Source organism: Bos indicus, chromosome 21 (genome assembly GCF_029378745.1).
Source record: "Bos indicus isolate NIAB-ARS_2022 breed Sahiwal x Tharparkar chromosome 21, NIAB-ARS_B.indTharparkar_mat_pri_1.0, whole genome shotgun sequence".
Taxonomy (NCBI): domain Eukaryota; kingdom Metazoa; phylum Chordata; class Mammalia; order Artiodactyla; family Bovidae; genus Bos; species Bos indicus.
In genome coordinates this window covers 61,255,839-61,277,893 of record NC_091780.1, presented here as the reverse complement: position 1 = coordinate 61,277,893, position 22,055 = coordinate 61,255,839, and the positions used below count along the sequence as shown (strand labels likewise).

The 22,055-nt window shown below is 38.0% G+C and overlaps 1 protein-coding gene across 9 annotated transcripts in view; it reads left to right on the top strand.

Annotated features, from left to right (window-relative positions):
• ATG2B (autophagy related 2B) overlaps positions 1–22,055 on the top strand; it is an 82,615-nt gene that overhangs the window by 20,384 nt on the left and 40,176 nt on the right. For 6 of the 9 annotated variants that reach the window (XR_011562698.1, XM_070775654.1, XM_070775652.1 and 3 more), the window contains 14 exons: positions 3,181–3,277; positions 3,773–3,958; positions 4,953–5,107; positions 5,198–5,303; positions 6,013–6,274; positions 7,513–7,663; positions 8,365–8,487; positions 8,596–8,784; positions 10,182–10,455; positions 11,809–11,911; positions 16,107–16,302; positions 16,611–16,753; positions 20,620–20,766; positions 21,781–21,938. Coding sequence is in view for 8 of the 9 variants with exons in the window: in XM_070775654.1 (XP_070631755.1) it covers positions 3,181–3,277; positions 3,773–3,958; positions 4,953–5,107; positions 5,198–5,303; positions 6,013–6,274; positions 7,513–7,663; positions 8,365–8,487; positions 8,596–8,784; positions 10,182–10,455; positions 11,809–11,911; positions 16,107–16,302; positions 16,611–16,753; positions 20,620–20,766; positions 21,781–21,938 (2,290 nt within the window). In the remaining variant the exon portion in view is untranslated. The remainder of the gene's footprint in view (positions 1–3,180; positions 3,278–3,772; positions 3,959–4,952; positions 5,108–5,197; positions 5,304–6,012; positions 6,275–7,512; positions 7,664–8,364; positions 8,488–8,595; positions 8,785–10,181; positions 10,456–11,808; positions 11,912–16,106; positions 16,303–16,610; positions 16,754–20,619; positions 20,767–21,780; positions 21,939–22,055) is intronic. The other 3 variants (XM_070775655.1, XM_070775656.1, XM_070775658.1) reach the window with 3 other exon arrangements.

The window sequence follows — 22,055 nt, the reverse complement described above, 5'->3', positions numbered from 1 at the left end:
AACACACATAAAAAACTTTTCAGAAGATTGAAGGATCCCTGGAACTCTTTCTCTGAAATGGAGCACCTGATTAGAGTTGGAGGGGGAGGAAGGTGCAGATTGAAATGTTGATGTTCCTATTACTATGATTGGTTTTCTTTTTTTTTTTTTGGCCACATTACGTGGCTTGTGGGATTTTAGTTCTCTGACCAAGAATTGCACCCCGGTCGACAGCAGGGATTGAGCCTGAGTCCACAGCAGTAAAAGCCCAAATCTTAACCACTGGACCACCAGGGAAATTCCCTGATGTTATTCTTACTGATTATCCCTCCTCCTCTTTGATTACTGTTCTGTTCTCCTTCAGTAGAGTTCAGTTCAGTGGCTCAGTCGTGTGCAACTCTTTGCGACCCCATAGACTGCAGCGTGCCAGGCTTCCCTGTACATCACCAACTCCCGGAGTTTACTCAAACTCATTGGTGATGCCATCCAACCGTCTCATCCTTCTGTTGTCCCCTTCTCCTCCCATCTTCAATCTTTCCCAGCATCAGGGTCTTTTCAGATGAGTCAGTTCTTTGTATCAGGTGGCCAAAGTATTAGAGTTTCAGCTTGAGCATCACTCCTTCCAAAGAATATTCAGGACTGATTTCCTTTAGGATGAACTGGCTGGATCTCCTTGCTGTCCAAGGGACTCTCAAGAGTCTTCAATACCACAGTTCAAAAACATCAATTCTTCTGCGCTCAACTTTCTTTATAGTCCAACTCTCACATCCATACGTTACTACTGGAAAAACCATAGCTTTGACTAGATGGACCTTTGTTGGGAAAATAATGTCTCTGCTTTTTAATATGCTACCTAGGTTGGTCATAACTTTTCTTCCAAGGAGCAAGTGTCTTTTAATTTCATGGCTGTTCTACCTCAGGTGGTATGAAACCCTTTCATAGGTCTTAAGCCTCTTCACAGCATAACAGGATGGAATGGTTAATGGAGCAGAGAGCCCCGGGTATGTGTAAACACTACAGGAATCCTTACTCTGTGCCAAGATCCTTGGGAAACTGAGTACATCCATGCCTCTGTAGAATGCATTTTCTAATCCTTTAAGAAGGAAGAACCATGGCGATACCTTCTTGGGTTGTTTTGGTTAATTATTGCTAGTTCTCAACATTTGTATTTTTGATTTTTGTGCATATCCAAACTTATTGCACATTATGAACTGATTTATATAAATGCCTTTTAGGTGTTACTTTTGAACATCTGTGTATTAGGTGACAGATGAACCTCTGGAACTATTAGCCAGGGTTTAATATTTGGAGATAACTCTTCTTGCCTATATGGTAATTTTTTTTGTTAGCAACTGGAATATTTGAGTACATTTTGTTCTTGATGAAAATGAGTGCTAAACAGAGAAATTAAAGTTCTGAATAGCAGCATCCAGAAACAGACCTCCTGAACTTTAGTCTCTCTCTTTGCACTTAAGTCTTTCAACTATGGGATCAAAATGTTACGAGAGATTTCATGTTACTTTTTCAGTTCTCTGAGACTATTCACCACTCAAATTGTGTGTAAGTTTGGTGTTTCACATATTTAGTTTTATCAGATGTCTTCAGAAATACATTATATATGAAAATAGGGCCCTGCCTCAATTGAATTTAGAGACATTTTGTTTTAATTGCTGTGTTACACTGAGTTTGAAATTTGAAGCCTGACATGCTTCAGTCCATTGGGTCACAAAGAGTTGGACACGACTGAGTGACTGAACAACAACAACAAATTTTAGTTGTTAAAATGTTTTATCTTTTATATTTCCAGAGGAAAGTTATATGTACTTTTTTCTTTGTATGCCAAACTCAGAATGACTAATAATGACATATTTCTATGACAATTAGAAGTGAAACTCTTAATCATGTATTCTGAAAGCATATTAGAGACTATGTTTTCAATGCTAAGAAATTAAAAATCAATTTTTAAGCTCAGCATATAATCACAAAGAGATTTCCCCACTGTCCCCAGCCATAACTCCTTGCTGATTTAAGGACTGGGAAGTCAGCAGTCAGTAAGGAGCCCCGTAAAACCAGTACTTTGTGGGTCAGCCTAGGTTAAAATCCTGGCCCTGAATCTGTTATATGGCCTTGTGTGAATCAATTAATCTTTGTGAACCTGTTTTCTCATTTGTAAAACAGGAAAACTACTAAGAATTAGAGGAAATAAAATAAAAACATCTAACACAGTGTCCCAATACTCAAAAAAAGGTGATAATAATGATTATTATTGGAGAATTTGTTGCTTTATGAGTTATACCATGGAAATTTCTCAAAGTCACTATGTAATTTATTTTATGTTCTTAGAATCAGAAATTTGTTTTTCTCCTGTAAAAGATGCCATATCCTGAATATAAGTGTTTTCTTAATTGAATTATTTTTAAATTGTAAAATGGCATAAAGATCATAGGAGTCAGTATTAACATTAGGACTAAGAAGAGACGAATGAAAAGTAAGGCAGGAATATTTAGCTTTTCAGAATGTGACTTAGGGAATAGAATGTTTGTTTTTGTCAGAGTGTATGCTACGGAAGTCAAGAGTGAGAGTGGGATTGGGCTTTTATTTTTAGAAGGAAAGACGGACAAAGAGGTGGAAAAGAGAAGGGAATTCCACATGAGCATCCTCTCTGCTGTGGCTTCATGTCAGTGGAGAGAAGGTTTCGTGGGCATTTGGAGGGGCACACTGTTGATAGAGAAGGTCCTTGCTGTTCTAGATAGGAGTGTGATTGATCCATGGGCAAACTTAGGAAGGCTACATTTATTTGTCCTTGGTTTGAATCAAGCTTTAAAGATTGTGATTTGAGTCTTTTGAAACCATAATGGGAATGAATACTAGATTGTTGCTATCTTTATTTTCTTGGAGACTATGTCTTAAGGCCTCCTCAAGCACCTTAAATACTCAGAAAACTCAGAGACACAAAGAGTGACATTGGTCTTTCTGACATGGAATTTCTCAGGAGGATTTTCCCTCTTAAAATAAAAGTTGATGACCTTATATGTCTTTTCATTTAGATTGTGTGAATTAGTAGAGAGAATCTGAGGTGAAGGAATCCAAGGCTAACTAATTAGTATTCCTCTCGGTGTTCTGAAAAATACTGGGATTTATGGTGATGAGTTTATAAAGAGTGTTCATTCTGAGTAGTTTCCTTTCTTTCTTTTTTTGAAGCTGGATATTGATGGGCAGATAGACTCTATACATCTGTTCCTGTCACCCAGGCAGGTGCACTTACTTTTGGACATGTTAGCAGCTATTGCTGGGCCAGGCAAGTATAATTGTTGTTACTTCTAGTTCTTTAAAAAAATTTAGTTAAAATATATAGCATAGAAATGGGAAATTATATTATTGTATAGGAATGTATGAACTTAAAGATGTATTGTGAATTAGAATCCTCAGTAGTTAAATTTGATTCTTTCAAATTGCATTATGATGCAACAGATTAGCATTCAGACTGACTGACTTCCTTGGTTGGAGGTAGTACTTCATACAACTGAGAAAGTATAATTGTTAAACTCAGTAAATAGCACACACTTAAAAAATTTTTAATGACATGTATATTTAATAATAGATAAGATCTTGTGATTCCTAGCTAGCTGTTTAGAGCTATTGCCTAGATCTCCGAATAACATTAAATACTGGTGGTTCTGCACTGACTGGTACTAAGTTGCCATTGGCATTGGATAAGTGGGTTGGGAGAGAATGCTTAGTTAAGTAACTCCAAATTTAATTACTCTTTTGCTTTTCTTTTGTATACACATAGAAAATTCAAGCAAAATTGGATTAGCTAATAAAGATAGAAAAAACCGACCCATGCAGCAAGAAGATGAATATCGAATTCAAATGGAATTGAACCGGTATTATTTGAGGAAAGACTCCCTCTCTGCCGGTGTGTCCTCAGAGCAAAGCTTTTATGAGACAGAAACGGCTCGTACACCTTCTAGCCGGGGTAAGCAACTCAAAAACTTGACTCTAGATTGATACATCATCATCATAGAGCAAAGTACATTTGACTTTGGCCGCCATAAAATGGAGTTGAGTAATGAAAAAACCAACGGTCTACACTTTAAGAACATTTAAATGTATAAGTTGATCGAACCACAGCTTGATAGTGGCTGGCACACAAGTGGTGCGGGATCCTTTTTTGATTGTGTAGTCTTGTTTTGTAAAACATGATTTATTCTAAGGAAAGTCAATTAAAAATGTGGGTTTATGCAAAAGATAAAATGGGAATAATTGTTCATTTTGTCAAATTATGTGCTTACGTAATGATTTACAGTAGATTCCTTTAAATAAAAACCTTTGTCCATTAATCTTTCTGTCAGTTATATGTAAATAAACAACATAATGTTTACCCAGTTTACTTTGCATTTATAGGTGTGTCTTAATGTGTAAGCACTAATACAAATCAATTTAAATAATAAGAATCAATTTCAATATGGAATGTTGACCTAAGTAAAAAATTAAAATCTATTCAAGAAATTTTGGCCATAACAAACTTCATTTGCCTGAAGGTAAAACAATTTGCAGAAAGAAGTAAAACACAAATAGAATTGTAAATAAAATTTACAACTCTTTTTTTTTTCTTTCAAGAAATAGCTGTATCCATGACACCAGAGATTACAAGATACTATCTGAAAATCATATGACACTTAATGACATCACATTATACCACGTGAAGCAGCTTATCATATATTTTTTTAAAAAGTTCACCAGTGGGCTAGCTTAACGTTTTGTTAATCTATGTTCAGCTGAGTTTTTACTATGACATTAATATCTTGAATGCAAAGAAGTGACCCCATTGGAAGTAACATAAAATTTAGAACATCACTATATCTCAGATGATCTGAGGGAACAATATACATTAATATATGTGAAGATCTTATTTAAATATGTGAATTGGTGGAATTATAATAAAACTGACAAAGTTTAATTCTCTCTAGAAGAAGAAGTCTTCTTTTCCATGGCTGATATGGACATGTCGCACAGTCTCTCTTCTCTTCCACCCCTTGGGGAACCCCCAAATATGGACCTTGAGTTATCATTAACTAGTACATATACAAACACCCCAGCAGGATCTCCATTAAGTACTACTGTGGTAAAGTATTTAATTTTTTGTTCTGTTCTTTAACAAGTTACTTCTAAAATTTTACACCTTATTCATATGCTTAAAAAAATTATACTTTAGCTTCAGCCAACATGGGGAGACTTCCTTGATCATCATAAGGAACAGCCAGTCAGAGGATCAGCGTTACCCTCCAACCTGGTTCACCCAGCATCTTTACAAAAAACTGGTATGTAAGAAAAAAGAAAAAAAGACATTTGTTGATAGTTTCCACTGGAATCTAAAAATAATTATTAAAAAAATATGCCATTCTACTGATTCTTTTCTCTTTCTTCATAAATATTTTTTTGGTGTAGACCTTTTAACAAAGTTTAGAAAGAAAATGAAGCACTGTTGAACAATTCACTATGAAATGTTTTAGAACAGTTGCCTATTTATTGTATTCGTGTATTAAATAATTTAGTAAAAAGTACACCCTAAGTTTCATATTATTATTATAATTTAGGAGTCTCAATCAACTGGTCTAATTTTTGTTTCTCTGTTTACACATCCCTTAAAAGAGAACCTCAGGTTTCCTTTTGGCAAAATTTAATTGAAATAGACACAGGATTAAAGGAAAATTTGATGAGCAGCTTCTAGTTAATCTCTGACTTATTTCCACAGTATAGTTTTATTAATTCAAAAGTTTTGTTTGTATTGTAGCAGGGTTTTTTTTGTACTTCACATATCAAGGATCTTGCATATCAAATGTAGAAAGATTACAGTTTATTATTTTCCTTTTTTAATATCACTGAAACTGTGTGTGATCATATGTTTTGAAGACTAAAATCTCAAGTTTAGTTTTAAAACTAACACATGAGTAAATGTTTTATAGCTTTGATATAATGGATTGTTTACGTATTAACTTTCTAAATATAATTTTAACACATGTATTTCAGCTCTCCCCTCTAGGTCTGTTTCAGTGGATGAATCCAGGCCTGAACTTATTTTTAGAGTAGCTGTGGGAACGTTTTCAATCTCTGTGCTTCACATTGATCCTTTATCTCCACCTGAATCATCACTGAATGTTAATCCATTGACACCAATGGCGATAGCTTTCTTTACTTGTATAGAAAAGATTGATCCAGCACAATTTTCAACAGAAGATTTTAAGTCTTTCCGAGCAGTATTTGCAGAAGCTTGCTCACATGATCACCTTAGGTAAACTCTTAAATTTGTTAATAATCCTTGAAAAAGAACCAGATGTGAATTTTACATTTATCTATCTACCTATCTCCATTTGTTTTTTTAAGTCACATTTGATTTGTAAATGAGTGGAATGAATGAGGATTTCTTGCGATACTGTAAGATGTTTACCATAGACTCTCCCATTCAGGTTATTTGGCATGTGAAATATATAGATGTAAGATCTATTTGTTTGGAGTTGTCTAAGTTATCTTTAGCTCCCTGAGGTGCTCTTCTCAGGTTTCTTTGACCACATTTTGCCATCATTCTCCACTGACACCATTATGATCATAAAAATAGTTCTTACTCTCAGTGGCGTAGCGGAGATGGCAGTGGTGGTGAGAGTAGATGGACTAGAGAAAAGGGACTCGAGAGTGATTCCTGTGCCACTAACCGTTGGGTGGGAAATGATAACTGAGGCCCATCCTGAGCGTGGATGCTACATTTTCAACTGCTGCTTAAAAAAAAAAAACTAAAGCTATTCAAATAGCTACCTGTCTTTCCATAGGTTGAGTCCTAATAGATAAGGAGATAACGAAATGTATACTATGTGTAATATTGTTAGCATGTAACTACTATTTTAACTTCAAAGTAGCCTATAAATTGTCCTGTCATATATAATGACTTAGGGACATATATTAATATTTTTAGAAAACACTTTGGGCTTTTGTTTTATCTTTAACTATTTTAAGTATTTAAATTAATAGGTTAAAACCATGATATTTATAATAAAACTGCAAAAGTGTTTTTTTTCCTTCCCATTTTGGACAGTTGCAAATATCTACCAGTAGGAAATACAATAAAAGCAACAAAAGCTAGAGGTAGGCCTTCATTTGAGTTTTACTGACTTTAAAGTTTTTAAAATACTGCATGATCCTTCTAGATATTTTTAACAAACTATATGCATATGTTTTCCAGATTTTAAAGATACTTTTCACTGCATTGTAAATTTTAAAATGTAGAAGAGGGAAGGACAATGTTGGGGGAAAAAATCCTGGATAATTTCCTATCAACGGATATGATTTTTTATCTTATATCAGGGAACAGGGAATTTAAAGTAATCTTTCTGGTTAATATCCTTAAGAATATTAGTTATTACTAACTGTTTGAACTTGGCAGCACAGGTAGGCATTAACAGCTGTACAGTATTCTTTGACACATCATTTAATCTAGAATTATACGGAAACTCTCAAATGCTGCATTTTTTATGACAGATTTATAGGCACTGGCATCAAAGTGTCCTATGAACAAAGACAAAGATCGGCGTCCCGATATTTCAGTACTGATATGTCCATTGGGCAAATGGAACTTTTGGAATGCCTGTTTCCAACTGATTCTCATTCTGTTCCTCCTCACTATACAGAGGTAAATGCTGATACTTTTCCTTTAGGGTTATTCTTTGCATCTGTCTTGCTTTTTAAGAATTGTGTGAACAGCAGTGATTTTCTTAAAAAGGCATAGGAAGTTGTATCGGCAGAAGTTTATTGTGTGTGTTTGCATTTGTGTTTTGTGGAAACAGATTTTTAAGTGTGATATTCAAGGCCACTATTGGAATGTGTTACATTTTTAGAGTTGACTTGTTCTAGAATCAGACAGGTTTATGACAGATGATTTAATTTCACTCATTTTTCAAGCATGCTTAATTTTAGAAGATTCTATTATTCAACAAATACTATTGAATGTCTACTATGTGCTAAGCACTGTGCAAGATAAGTGGAATATCTTGTGCTCATTTATTATTAATCTGATTTTTTCCCCTGTCCTTAATAGCATGTCCTAGAGAAACTTAAAAGCTATCAAAGTAACATTTTTATTGCTTTTACCTTGTTCTGGTGACTTATTTTCAATGTGTTTTATTTGAACATTTGCATACATTTTGCAAATGTGATGCTGAAGATTGCAGAAGCTCACTAGTTTGTGTAAGAGTCACATTGCTGGTAAGCGACAGAACTGAAGCTTAAACCAGCCTTTCCAACTTCAAAAAACTCTCCCCACTATTATATTATCACCTCTGTTAATTCATCTTAATATTGTACATTTAAGTTACCGTCCTCTTTGTTTTTAAGCTTTTGATGTTCCATTCCAAAGAACGAACTGATTCTCACCTCCCTGTGTGTCTTCAGCTTCATTATAAGCATTCTGAGAATAAAGGACCTCAGGTAAGAGGTCTTTTTGTGTGGTCACGACCGGTAAGTTTTCATTTGATGTCTAGTGTATCATAGTCACAAGGATTTAATTTTATAGAATTATCAGTGATCATATTAAGTCTTTCTTTTTCTTCTCTCTCTTTTTTTAAGGCTGGTCAAGCAAGACTTAGTTCCATTCCTCAGAAGGCAGAATTACAGGTTAAGTTAAATCCAGTGTTTTGTGAGCTGGATATCAGTATTGTGGACAGGTTAAATTCCTTGCTTCAACCACAGAAACTCACTACAGTGGAGATGATGGCATCGCATATGTATACTTCATATAATAAGCATATTAGTTTGGTAAGTGTTTCAAAAGTTGCAAATACTCATCATAATTATAACTAGCTAATAGACTTATTGAGACGATTTCTGAGTTAAGTAGTCTTAATAGATTAAGTAGCATTTGTTATTAAAATAGCATTATATGTAATAATGAAAAAATGGAAGCATCTTTTATGTCTAGGTAGTAGAATAGCTGAATGAGTTGTGATCGTGTACTGAATGGGATGTTATGCTGCCTCTTTAAGTGACGGTTACGAAGAGGGTATAGCAACAGGAAGACGACTCCTAAAGAAATATGAGGTGAAAAAAGTAGAGTACACATAAGCTTCTATTATAAATGTGTAAGTAAGATCGTGTAGAAAAAGACTGAATGGAAGTATATACCATTCGGTAGCATCGATTACAGTAGAGTAGTAGAATTAGATTTCCTTTTCTGTGTTTATCTGAGTTTTATAAACTGTGACTATAATATCCTCACAAAACTTCATTTGTTCACGCCTATAGTGAACCGCTTGAATCTCCTATAAAAGGAGCAACTTTTGCTGAGAGTAGGGATTAATATATGAAAGTCATAATAGGGGAGAGAAAGAATCAGATCAAGTCTTAGCATAAAAGCAGAACTTTCTAATCTAGGCTGTCAGAGACTGATCCATGAAATTGAGGAGTGTTGTCATCTACACTGTACTCTGGACTAAAGCTTTACAAGTTGTAATTCATTGCAGAGAAAAAAATATGAATAGACTTTTATCTGAAAGGCATGTACTTTGACTGTTTTGTTATAATGTGGCTTTAAGTCAATGTTGCATGCATGTTTGGGCTTCTAAGGGTCATTTGATGGGGTCACATCCTTGGGTTGGATGGGAGCTCAGAGTGAGTCATTTAGGGAATATTTATTTCAAACCTTTGATGTGCCAGGCTTGGACTTAGTTCTGGAAATATAAGGATGAATCAGGAATGGGCCTTTGCATTTGGCATAATTCACCTGATTTTACATTGGAATCTTTGAAATAGCATATTGGTGGGGAAATCCTTCAGATTGAATGCTCAGTTCTGTAGTGATTTTTAATCATACTGAGTTTTTTGATAAGCTAATTTACACGTTGCCCCTTAGTCTGTAGTAAAATATTATATACATCTAACGCACCTGCATCTTCTCCTTTGGTTCAGTTTTTATTTGAATTAATTTCTTTATATGAGGGTGTAACTTTTGCCAGTAGTTCTGACTTTTGTTGGTAGCTGTTGCATTATAAATTTCATTACACTAAAGTAATATAGTACTATTAATTGTATTTTAATGCATTAACCTAAATGAGGAAATAGTGATTATATACATCGTAATGTTAAATGCCAGTGTCATTTGTGTTTATTTGCTTAATTTAACATTTTGGCATATTTTTGATGTTTTTGTATTTCAGCACAAAGCTTTCACTGAAGTATTTCTAGATGATTCACATAATCCTGCAAACTGCCGGGTATCAGTACAAGTTGCCACGCCAGCATTAAACCTTTCTGTTCGCTTCCCAATACCTGATCTTCGATCAGATCAAGAGAGAGGACCATGGTTTAAGAAGTCACTTCAGAAGGAGATTCTTCATTTAGCATTCACAGATCTAGAGTTTAAAACTGAATTCCTAGGAGGATCAACCCCTGAACAAGTTAAATTGGAACTTACATTTAGAGAACTAGTCGGTAAGATTGACTGTGTCTTTAAAAGAGTCAGAATAGAAACAATTGCTATTGAAACTTAAAGTAAGAAGTATATGATAGTCCCCAAATATAATAAAATTAAAGGACATATGTTAGAAAACAAGAGTAATGACTGTTTTCCATTATTGTATACAAATATGATATAGGTCAGTTTTTTAAAAGAAACTACAGTGCATGAGAATTTATTCACTTTGTGAATAATAGTGCTTCAACGGCACCCCACCCAGTACTTTTGCCTAGAAAAATCCCATGGATGGAGGAACCTGGTGGGCTGCAGTCCATGGGGTCACTAAGAGTCGGACACGACTGAGCGACTTCACTTTCACTTTTCACTTTCGTGCGTTGGAGGAGGAAATGGCAACCCACTCCAGTGTTCTTGCCTGGAGAATCCCAGGGATGGGGGAGCCTGGTGGGCTGCCGTCTATGGGGTCGCACAGAGTCGGACACAACTGAAGTGACTTAGCAGCAGCAGCAGCAGCAGCAGCAGCTTACTTTTAAAAAAGATTTATTTATTTTTGGCTGTGCTGGGTCTTCATTGCTGCATGGGCTTTTCTCTGGTTGCGACGGGCAGGGGCTACTCTCCAATTGTGGTACATGGCTTCTCACTGTGATTGCTCCTCTGGTTGTGGAGCGTGGCCTCTAGGTGCGTGAGCTTCAGTAGCTGCGGCACATGGGCTCAGTAGTTATGGTGCACGGACTTAGTTGCTCCAGTAGCCTGCCTTTCAGTACCACCTACCACTTTCTTATTGTAGGGTTAATAGTAGTCAAAGTTTTTCACTGTCACTCTATTTGCTGTGTGCTGAACACTGCACACACCTGATCTTGTTTCCTTTAATCATCATAGTTACAGGAGGCTTGTTATTTCCAATTATTTTTATCATATGTGAAGAATCTGCAGATGTCTTAAGAGGTACGTCCCAAGGTCAGTGTAGTAGATGGCAGAGTCAAGATTCAAACCCAAGTCTCATTCTAGAGCTTGAACTTTGAACCATCATACTAATCTCCAGTGAGTTTTCTTTGTGCAGTGGTGATCGTAAGTGGCACTCAGTAAGTGGCAATTACTATATTTAATATGATTATGCACCTTACACCATTGGTTAACCATCAGTGCCTAAGAATTTGAGTTTGTACAGAATACAGCGTCTTTAATTTATCTGCTCATCCTGTCTCCTCATGTGTACATGTGCAGCAGAAACAAATGCTTACATGTTGTTGGACTTAATGCTGCACCATGTCCCTGATTTAGAGGATCTGTGCTCATCTAAGGAAGCAAGTATCTTTTCTCTTAATGTGGGAGAAGAAATGCATTTCCATTAATCAGTCTTGTTTTATTAGGGTCATTCCAGGAAGACAAAGGAGAACCATCTATTAAGTTTTTCCATGTGGCTAGTGGAGGAGATGGAGATACAACGTCATCAGATGACTTTGACTGGCCGCGGTGAGTAAGCCAGTGTATATGACACACGCATTTAATGAGACTTCTCTTTTAAAAATAAGTTACTGTAGCTTTTTTGACTGACATTTTGGCCATAAATTTAAGCTAAAAGTATCCAGCCTTGATGAGAGAACCCAGAGGAAAATGGAAAAATTAAAGATATGTAGTGAGTACTGCTTTATCAGAGGTGACTGTGAGATAACTGGCAGAGATGGACATACATAGTGTGTTCTCTGCCTCAGGTTACCCAGCCTAATTAGATGGACAGAAGAATCATTAACCATTCTAAAAATAGTTCATTTTTATAAAGGGCTTTAGTAGAAGAGAAATCATACAGCACTGTTTGGTTAATTGTCAGATGAATTTTGTAGTCAGCGGTTATTTCAGAAAAGTGTTTTCATATCTGGGGAGCTTTTTCAAAACAGATTCTTGGGCTCCACCTTGAGATTATGAGATAGAGCCTGTGTATCAGTATAGTTTAAAAATTATACCAGGTGATATGTTCATAGCAGTACTATTAAAAATAGCCAAGACATGGAAATAGCCTCAATGTGCATAGACAGATGAATAGATTAAAAAAGATGTTCCACCTGTATACCTTCGACTACTCAGTAAAAAAGAATGAAATGATGCCCTTTGCAGCAACATGGATGGAACTAGAGATTGAGATACTGAGGGGAAGTAAGTCAGAAAGAGAAAGACATATCATATAGTATCACTTATAAGTGGCATCTAAAATATGACACAGATGAACGTATCTAGGATACAGGGATAGACTCAGAACAGTCTTGTGGTTGTCAAGGGGGAGGGGCATACGGGAGGAATGGAGCGGGAGTTTGGGATTAGCAGATTCTATTATATACAGAATGGATAAACAAGGTCCTACTGTGTAGCACAGGGAACTGTATTCAGTATCCTATGTAAACCATCATGGAAAGAATATACAAAAAGAATGCATGTACATGTATAACTGAATCGCTTTGATGAACAGGAGAAATTAACACAACATTGTAAATCAACTACACTTCAGTGGGAAAAAAGTATACCTGGTGATTCCAGAGTGCAGTTGGATTTAGAGAACTACTGCTTCAGGGTTTCTTAGGCAGGAGAAATGATTTTTTAAAATTAAATTAGCCTGATAGTGGGCTTCCCCAGTGGTTGAGCAGTAAAGAATCCACCTGCAGAGCAGGAGCTGCTAGAGATGCAGGTTCGATCCCTGGGTCGGGAAGATACCCTGGAGAAGGACATAGCAACCCACTCCAGTATTCTTGCCTGGCGAATCCCATGGACAGAGGAGCCTGGCGGGCTACAGTCCATGGGTTTGAAGAGACTCAGACATGACTGAATTGACTTAGCAGGAATGCAGCAGCAGGAATGATCCTTTATTATACTGAAAACTTAGTATGTGAATAAAGAAAACTGAGTCTATGAGTAAAAAATTACGGTGATCGTGGGACTCACCTGGCAGTCCAGTGGTTAGGACTCTGCACTTCCACTGCAGGGGATGCAGATTCACTTCCTGGTTGGGGAACTAAAGATCCCACAAGCCACGTGGTGCAGCCAAAGACAAACAAACAAAGCAAACAATTGTGCTCGTTCCTGTGCCATTTTTCTGCCTGCCTTCTTCCACACCCCCATGCCCTGTGTATGAGACCTGTCAGACCCTAGGACAGGCACATCAGTGCATGGCTGGTAACAACCAGGGGTTTTCATCATGAATGAATCTATTTCAGTTAGGTAATTTGAAAGCACAGTTCACATTAGCATATCTATAAATTAGGAACCAGTTGTTTTAATTTATAACTAGTAGCAACTGGCACCGCCTTCTTAGGAAAAACAAGGGAACTGTTGTAGATGCAGCAGAGCTGATTTGTTTGAGAGTGCCGTGCCTCGTGGCGCAGGCCGGTGTGGTGAGAAGGAGACCACAGAGCCTGGTGCTAGTGATGTGCCGCAGTGGGTTAGGAAAGGACTGGCCTTATTCTGGACAGAAGCGCCTGTCTTCAAAAACTGTTAGCTCCTGATGTTTGGGGTTTGTAGCTGTAATAAAAACACCCCCAATTGCCGGCGTCCAGCCCCGGCTGATCCAGGGTATTCGAAGGAGAGACGGCATAGGTGACCTATTTATTTAAATATTTATCAAAGATATAAAGAGTAATAGAATGAGGATAGCTCAGTGAGGAAATTCAGTGGAGAAAAGAGGCTGAGTAGCTTGGTTTACGCGGGAGACCAATAAAACTTCAAGACAAGAAGTTTGCACCACTTACGTAGGCCGCAGGCGTCCTTCCGTTCTCCCGAAGGAGAGGAGACACTGAGGCCTCCCCGGTTGGATCTTAGAAGCCCAGGCGTAATTAGTAAGCATGGTGGGTTCCGCGTTCCAGATGGAGACTCAGCCAGAGTGAGAGAGAGAGCGACATGGGGAGACCAAGTTTCGGTGAACAAGGGCCGCACTTTATTTTCCAAAGTAGTTTTTATACCTTAAGTTATGCACAGAGGATAATGGGGGAAGGGGTAGAGTCATGCAAGGACAGCAGTTCCTGATCCTAATCGAAGCCAGACTTTCAAACTTATCATATGCAAAAGTTCAGGTGATTTACATCATCTTCTGGCCAGGAGGCCTGTTAACATTTTAAGAAACTTATTTTTCTCTAAAGGTGATTATTCCAAAGTCAGGAGCCACCCTCCAAAAGCATTAGATAAAGTTGCATTCCTATAGGGAAAACGTGTGGTGGGCTCAATCAAGAAAAGAATTAACTCAAGGGTCCAAGGTTACAAACATTAAAGCTACTACTTACACCAATTATATTAATCAATACACTGCCAGGGACACAGCAGGTAAGGGATATGGAGACTTAGCAGCAAACATTGGCCCAACAAGTGAAAAACCCTTTACCAATACAATTTCTAATCAATCTTTTAACTGCTCAAAGGACTCTGTATTTAGACAGTTTAGAACATTTCATGCCTCTCACAGTTGGGAGGCTCTGAGCGATCACATGTGGCCGGAAAAACCTATTCAGGCAGGCTAGAGGACTTCCAAAGGAGTATGTAGGTTGAAACACTATCACACCCAGGAACTTTATTAACTGAAGCTGTAAGCTAACTCTTTTTTCAGAGAGAGGTAGTGGGGGACAGCCACCCCCTCCTCCCCCCCCATAAAGTCAGAGGTGTAGGTGAGAGCACAAAGCAGAAAGTAGGCAGACTCTGGTTTTGGGGGTAGGTGCTCGAGAATTTCCAGGCGGACTCCTGAGGCTCGATCCCGCCTTTGCGTATGCCGAGCTTCCTTCCTCATGACCTTTGCCACAGGCGGAGTTCCTCACGCTGGCTCCCGGCAGTGATAGAATTCTAGTTGAGCTATTCCAGATCCTGAAAGATGATGCTGTGGAAAGTGCTGCACTAAATATGCAATATGCAATATGCACTCAATATGCAATATGCCGGCTCCTGGCACCCAATAACACTAGCCTTTTATTACTGATATTTCTAAAGGGGAAGATTACTCTTGTTATTGCAGTTCTAAAATACTCCCCTACCAATCTCTCCTTTTCCATTTGAGCAGTGTATATAAGATGAGGTTTCTTAGGTATGCGAGAGTATTCCATGATAGCCAAACAGCTGGCATGCAGGATTTGGTTTAATGATAATACATAGAATTCTAAGGTAAATGTGCTAGTTGTTAATGAAATTTAAAAATTTTTTATTGATTTATAGTTGATTTATAATATTCTGTTGATTTCTGGTGTACAGCAAAGTGATTCAGTTACACACACACACATGTTCTTTTTCATATTCTTTTCCATTACAATTTATTACATTGAATATAATTGTCCTTGCTATAAGTAGGAGCTTGATGTTATATATATTAGTGTGTATCTGCTAATCCTAAATTCTTCATTTATCTCTCCCCCACCTCCTTACCCCTTTGGTAACTGTAACTTTGTTAATGAAATTTTCAGTATCCCTTTTATTCTCAAAAGATGAGTGTTTCCGGTTATTCAAGTGTAAAATGTTAATGCCTTTCTTTTATTTGCTTATTTTATCAATTCCACTTTTAAGATTATAGGAGTGGGTTACATTCGACATAATCAAACTTTACACCTGTTGTTAATGATTTAATCAGTGGCCTTTGTGTTAGTTGTATACAAGTTAGTTTTGCAGTTTACACTTAGATCTTGCTTTTTAAAATCCTCTTTGCTGTCAGAATTGTACTAAAAGTGAACCCACCAGCCATGCATTCCATTTTGGAGAGAATAGCAGCTGAGGAGGAAGAGGAAAGTGACGGCCACTATCAGGAGGAAGAGGAGGGAGGCGCTCATTCCCTGAAGGATGTCTGTGATCTGAGAAGGCCAGCTCCGTCTCCCTTCTCTTCCCGTAGAGTAATGTTTGAAAATGAACAGGTAAAGTAAAAGTGTGAGCAAGCAACAACAGATTTGCCCCCTCTGTCAGATAGCCATGGTTTTAATGCTTTATCTTTTAAAAAATACTTTGTATACAGTTTTTGCTAGATTTTTAGCTCCAAAATTGAATAACATATGTTTTTTTCCCCCCTTGGTTAAAAGTTACATGCTTATTTATTTGCTCACATACCATGTCATATGGGTAGGATAAGCATTTATTAAGCTTACTATAAGCATACTATTACTCTTTTAAATATAAAATGGTTATTTGATGCTTTTTTTTTTTGCACTAAACTGTTATGTTCTAGATGGTGATGCCAGGAGACCCTGTAGAAATGACAGAGTTTCAGAATAAAGCAATCAGCAATTCTCACTATGTGCTGGAACTTACATTACCCAATATTCATATAACACTACCTAATAAAAGCTTTTATGAGAAGCTTTATAATAGGTGAGTTTAAACATGTTAATTTAAATCTTTGGGATTGAACTTTCCTGCCTCACTGCCTCTCTCCCACCCTACCTCGCTATTTCCCTCTTCCCTCTTTTCTTTTCCTGTTTTAATATTGTTGACTCTTTCAGTGTACTTTGTATGGTGTTGATTATAGAACCAGTACTGTTGTGGTGGGCTATTGTCACAGCAGAGTTTCCTAACCAATGCATCTGGTAACAGGGTTTCTTTGTGTGAAGTATTTATTCCCTCCACCCTAGGTCGCCTGGTTGCCCTCTGTCCCTTTACTGCAGAGTACTGAGAAAATGCCTCTGTGTACAGTGATACGACAATGCACTGAGGCCTGTACAAGTATCACTGTCATTTTATAGCTGAGGAAACGGAGCTCATGGGGACTAGGTAAACTATCCAAGTTCTTCAGGGTCTATGATCTTTCTACTCTAGAAGGCCATTTATTTCAAAATACTTGCTTGGTATATATGTTTAAGGGTATTTAAATATGGTAAATTTAAGTTTTTATACACAAGTTATAAATTAGAGCTGCTAAGTTTAACCAGTCCTTTGGATTGCAAGGAGATCCAGCCAGTCCATCCTAAAGGAAATCAGTCCTGAATGTTCATTGGAAGGACTGATGCTGAAGCTGAAACTCCAATACTTTGGCCACCTGACGCGAAGAACTGACTCACTGAAAAAGACTCTGATGCTGGGAAAGATTGAAGGCAGGAGGAGAAGGGGACGACAGAGGACGAGATGGTTGGATGGCATCACCGACTCGATGGACATGAGTTTGAGCAAGTTCCGGGAGTTGGTGATGGACTGGGAAGGCTGGGGCGCTGCAGTCCATGGGGTCGCAGAGTTGGACACGACTGAGCAACTGAACTGAACTGACAGTGATGTGAAAAGAGTTGAAAGATACTTGGATAGAGGGCCAAGAGACACTGGTGTAGAATCAGAGTCCTAGAGTCTTTGTACAAGGATTGTCCCTCCTGAGAGTTTAAAACACACACACACACACACACACATACACACACACACATCTTGTTAGAATTAGAAACTCTTAACTTACAACTTGTGTATAAAAACTTAAATTTACCATATTTAAATACCCTTAAACATATATATCAAGCAAATATGTTGAAATAAATGGCCTTCTAGAGTAGAAAGATCATAGATGAAGATCTTGGACAATGTACCTAGTCCCCAGGAGCTCCGTTTCCTCACCTATAAAATGGCAGTGAGACTTGTACAGGCCTCAGAGGCTGGTTTGGAGCATTAGATGGTATAACGTTTGGCAAGTTCTGAGAACAGCGCCTGGCAAAGAGCAAACACCCCGCAGCCCTCTAATATTGCCATTCCCATCCACTCTGGCAGAGCTGAAAGGTGGCGATGTGGGTTTCTAGAAAAAAAGATGTCCTTAATGTCTGTTATTGTAGCTTCCCACATGTAAACAAGTTTTCCAAATTTTTGTTAATCTTGAAACTGCACACTGTTGTTTCTGCTATAGATTTGCGTGTATGTGTACTCAGTCACTCAGTTGTGTTCAACTCTTTGTGACCCCCATGGACTGTAGCCCGCCAGGCTCTTCTGTCCATGGGATTTCCCAGGCAAGAATACTGGAGTGGGTTGCTGTTTCCTCCTCCAGTGAATCTTCCCAGTCCAGGGATCGAACCTTCATCTCTTGCGTCTCCTGCTTTGGCAAGTGGATTCTCTACCATTGTGCTGTCAGGGAAGCCTGCTGTAGATTTAGTGCCAAATAGGATTTGGATTTATACATGATCTAAAGTTTGGAAATCACTAATCTCTAGATCACTCTCCTTATTTTTTGGCTGAGGAATGTCTACCAAACTAACTAATGTGCAGGGCTAAGACTGAGCAAAATGAAACAGTTAGTGCAAGGTCCAGCCCAGAGGTCAGAGGCCTTCATCCGCTTCTGTCTCCTGCACTGATTGAGCAGGTTAAATTGGGACATCAAAATTGTAATACACACCTGAAACATTGCATTTACAAATATTTGTTCATTTACCACCTCTTTTTAAAATACAGGCCCAGGCCTTTTTTGATTATGAGCCACTGGTTAGAATTTTTTTTCTTGATGTATACTCAAGGCTTTGGCTACAGCTATCAGTTTCAATTTCTTTAACGTAGAGTGAAAAAATAGTTTGAAGCCAGTCTGAGTGCAGAATCCTTTCAGGTTTTTAAGATGTTTTCCCTTCATTCTATATACTTAAAAGTCATCAGTTAGCACAGTACTGAATTAAACTGCTTACAATTGCATATAGCTGGTATGAGTGGATCTGGAGCCAAATGCAATGGACAAGGAGTATACAAGGAGTATATACAAGGAGTATAGTCATTGGTGACTAGACGAAGCATACAGTACAGCTCTGGAGGCAGAAGTTCTTAGGTGGGCTGGGGATTCGTCCACCAGCAGTAGACAGGTAGCATCTAGAGGGCCGGTCAGTCTGGCAGCTGGGGTAGTAAATCGGCAAACTGGAGATCACCTGTTCATCTGGGGAGCTGGTTAGGTAGGGTTGCTTAAGAGAGCTTCTGTTCTCTCTTACTCTGCTCACTTCTCTGTCTCCGAGGCCCCTAGGGTTGTATAAATACTGCAGTGTTCCCACCCTCTGGATCATAGAAATCATGTATCTCAGTTTCTCAGTATGAATTCTTTGCCCTTCATTTGGCTTTGTATTTACATTTTTTTATTTTAAAAATTTTCAGACATTCTCAAACTTATAGGAATGTTGCAGGTACAGTATAAAGAGCTTTTTATCCCCTCAATCATTTGAGAGTAAGTTGCTGAGTTTCTGTCCCTTCAGCCTTGAGCAGTTGAATGTGTATTTCTCACAAACAGGGACATTCTTCTACCTAACCATAGTTCAGCCATCAGAATGAGAAAATTAATATTATGCATTAACATCTAACTCTCCGACCCCATTAACATTTTGCTAAATGTCTCAGTAATGCCCTTTACTATATATAAAATTTAAAAATATCTTTCTGAGCAGGAATTATAACCAACTCTGCCTTTACTGCATACATTTAAAATAATGGTTTATTCCTTTAGTCTTGGAGGAGAAAATGGCAACCCTCTCCGGTGTTCTTGCCTGGAAAATCCCATGAACAGAGGAGCCTGGTGGGCTGCAGTCCATGAGGTTGTAGAGTTGGGCATGCCTGAGTGACTGAGCATGCATTCCTTTAGTGCTCTCACTCTTCTTAGAAAGACAGTCTTAGATACAGGAAGATTTTTTTTTCTCCTATGTCAAAAGTCCTTTAGAATAGAATACAAAAAATTCTCTATCTAGTTTATTAAATCAGATATTTACCAAGCCTTCATTATGTTTCAGGCTCATAGCCACAAAACCACGGTGATATCTCTAAATATCTTAAATGTTTCCTTTCTTGATTTAAAACATCACTTAATGTATTAATGGTGTCAAGACTGTGTTTAGACCAAAATGTAAAATCATATGAAATTTAGGTTTGCAGGTCTCATACTACAAACTCCAGGTTTTATTCAAAGTAATAATTTCTCTTTAACCTATAGCTGTAGGGAATAAGGTAAAGGAAAATTTCCTGAGGAAATTCTTCATTTTATACTTTCACTGTTTCTTCATACAGGAGTTTAGACTACGACCTGGATTTAGACTCTTGTTTCTTTGTCCTGTGAGTAATGTGCCCAAGAGACGATGAGCCACATGAGTACCGAACAGGTGTGGGCATCGCTGTCTGTGTCTGAGATGACATGCTTCTGCCCTGAGTGTCTGGTGTTCTTTACCCAGTGATGCTTCCAAAAAGAGCCCTTTTGGGTTGGGATTGCAGTTTATGGAGAGTGACAGTACTCAGTCCTGGCTTGTACTTTCTAGGGCCTCAGAAGCTCAGGAGTTGGCCCAGGAAGTTCCTAGACCAGTGGCTTCTCGCAGGAAGGGGCCAGGGTTTGCGTCATCGCTTGTCACCTTGCTGGCATTCACACTAGGCTTTACGATGAGCCTGTGCTTTTGGCAGTCCTTCATGTGAGTCATCCGCTGGTCCTCCCTTCAAACCTTCAGTGCCCGCTGTGTCACGGCCACCGTGCTCGGCACATGTAAAGATGACTAAGGCACAAGTCCCTCTCTCTGAGGGGCTTCAGTCTAGGGAAGGGAAACCAGAAAATAGAGTATTCTAGGTGCAGTGACTACTGCATTATGCCTGTGAAGGATACTCAATGGGTCCAGGCCTAACAAAAATCTTTGTAAAGGGCATTGTAAAGTCTCGGTTTTCATGACAACGTGGAGGTGAGTGGTGGGGCTGGGGATATCTGAGAAATGACAAATATCTCTTTCAAAAAGTGGGATGTGATATTAGCCTGGCTGAACATGTATCACCCCAGTAGTTATCAGTATTAACTTGGCTGTTCTGTGAGTTAGAAGAGTTTCCTCTCTTTATTCCCTGTTCTATATGCTTCTTCATCTCATACAAATTTCCCAGTGAAGCTGTGCTTTCTCTTGAAGAAAGAAAAAGCAGATATCCCTAGAGACCATGAGCAATGGAAAGAACTGAGCAGGGAGCCGGACGTAATCTGGGCTCTGGTCCTGGCTCTCCCGTTAATTAGCTTTGTGACCTTGGGCAGGTCACTTAACCTTTATGAGGCAGTTCCTTCAAGTGTAAAATGAAAATAATTCTCCCTTGGCTGTCCCATAGGTTTGAGGCTGTAGTTTACAGAGTGTTTTCATATACATGAATAGTCTTCCTTTTGTTATTTATGTGTTTTTATTTTTAATAAACCTCCTTTAAATGCGTTCAGATGTATGTAATTTGATCTGTATTAACACTGGTAAAACTAGGCAGATAGCTAACTAGGTATGTAATTGTACAGCTGCCTTTCTCACTGCCCTGAAAAATATATCAGTTATTTTTCCATTGAAAGAAATTTCATTTCACCCTTTAGAAAAATTGCTATTCATGTGACTTCTTAAAGGAGTATCCTGTGGTTTGCCTTTAGTTGAAGTAGGAGTTATGTATTTATTTTTCAACTTTTGTCTTCATAGGATCTTCAATGATTTGCTGCTCTGGGAACCAACAGCTCCTTCGCCAGTAGAGACATTTGAAAATATTTCGTATGGTATTGGGCTTTCAGTAGCCAGTCAGCTGATTAATACCTTCAGCAAGGATAGTTTTAGTCCGTTTAAATCTACAGTTCACTATGGTAATATATTTTAGATTTCTTCTGAATTAGAATGCCTGGTTTACCAGTAAACAAAGTAGTAACCTTTTAAATTGATGGATTTAAAAATGTTTGTTTGGTGTTCCCCATTTATAACAA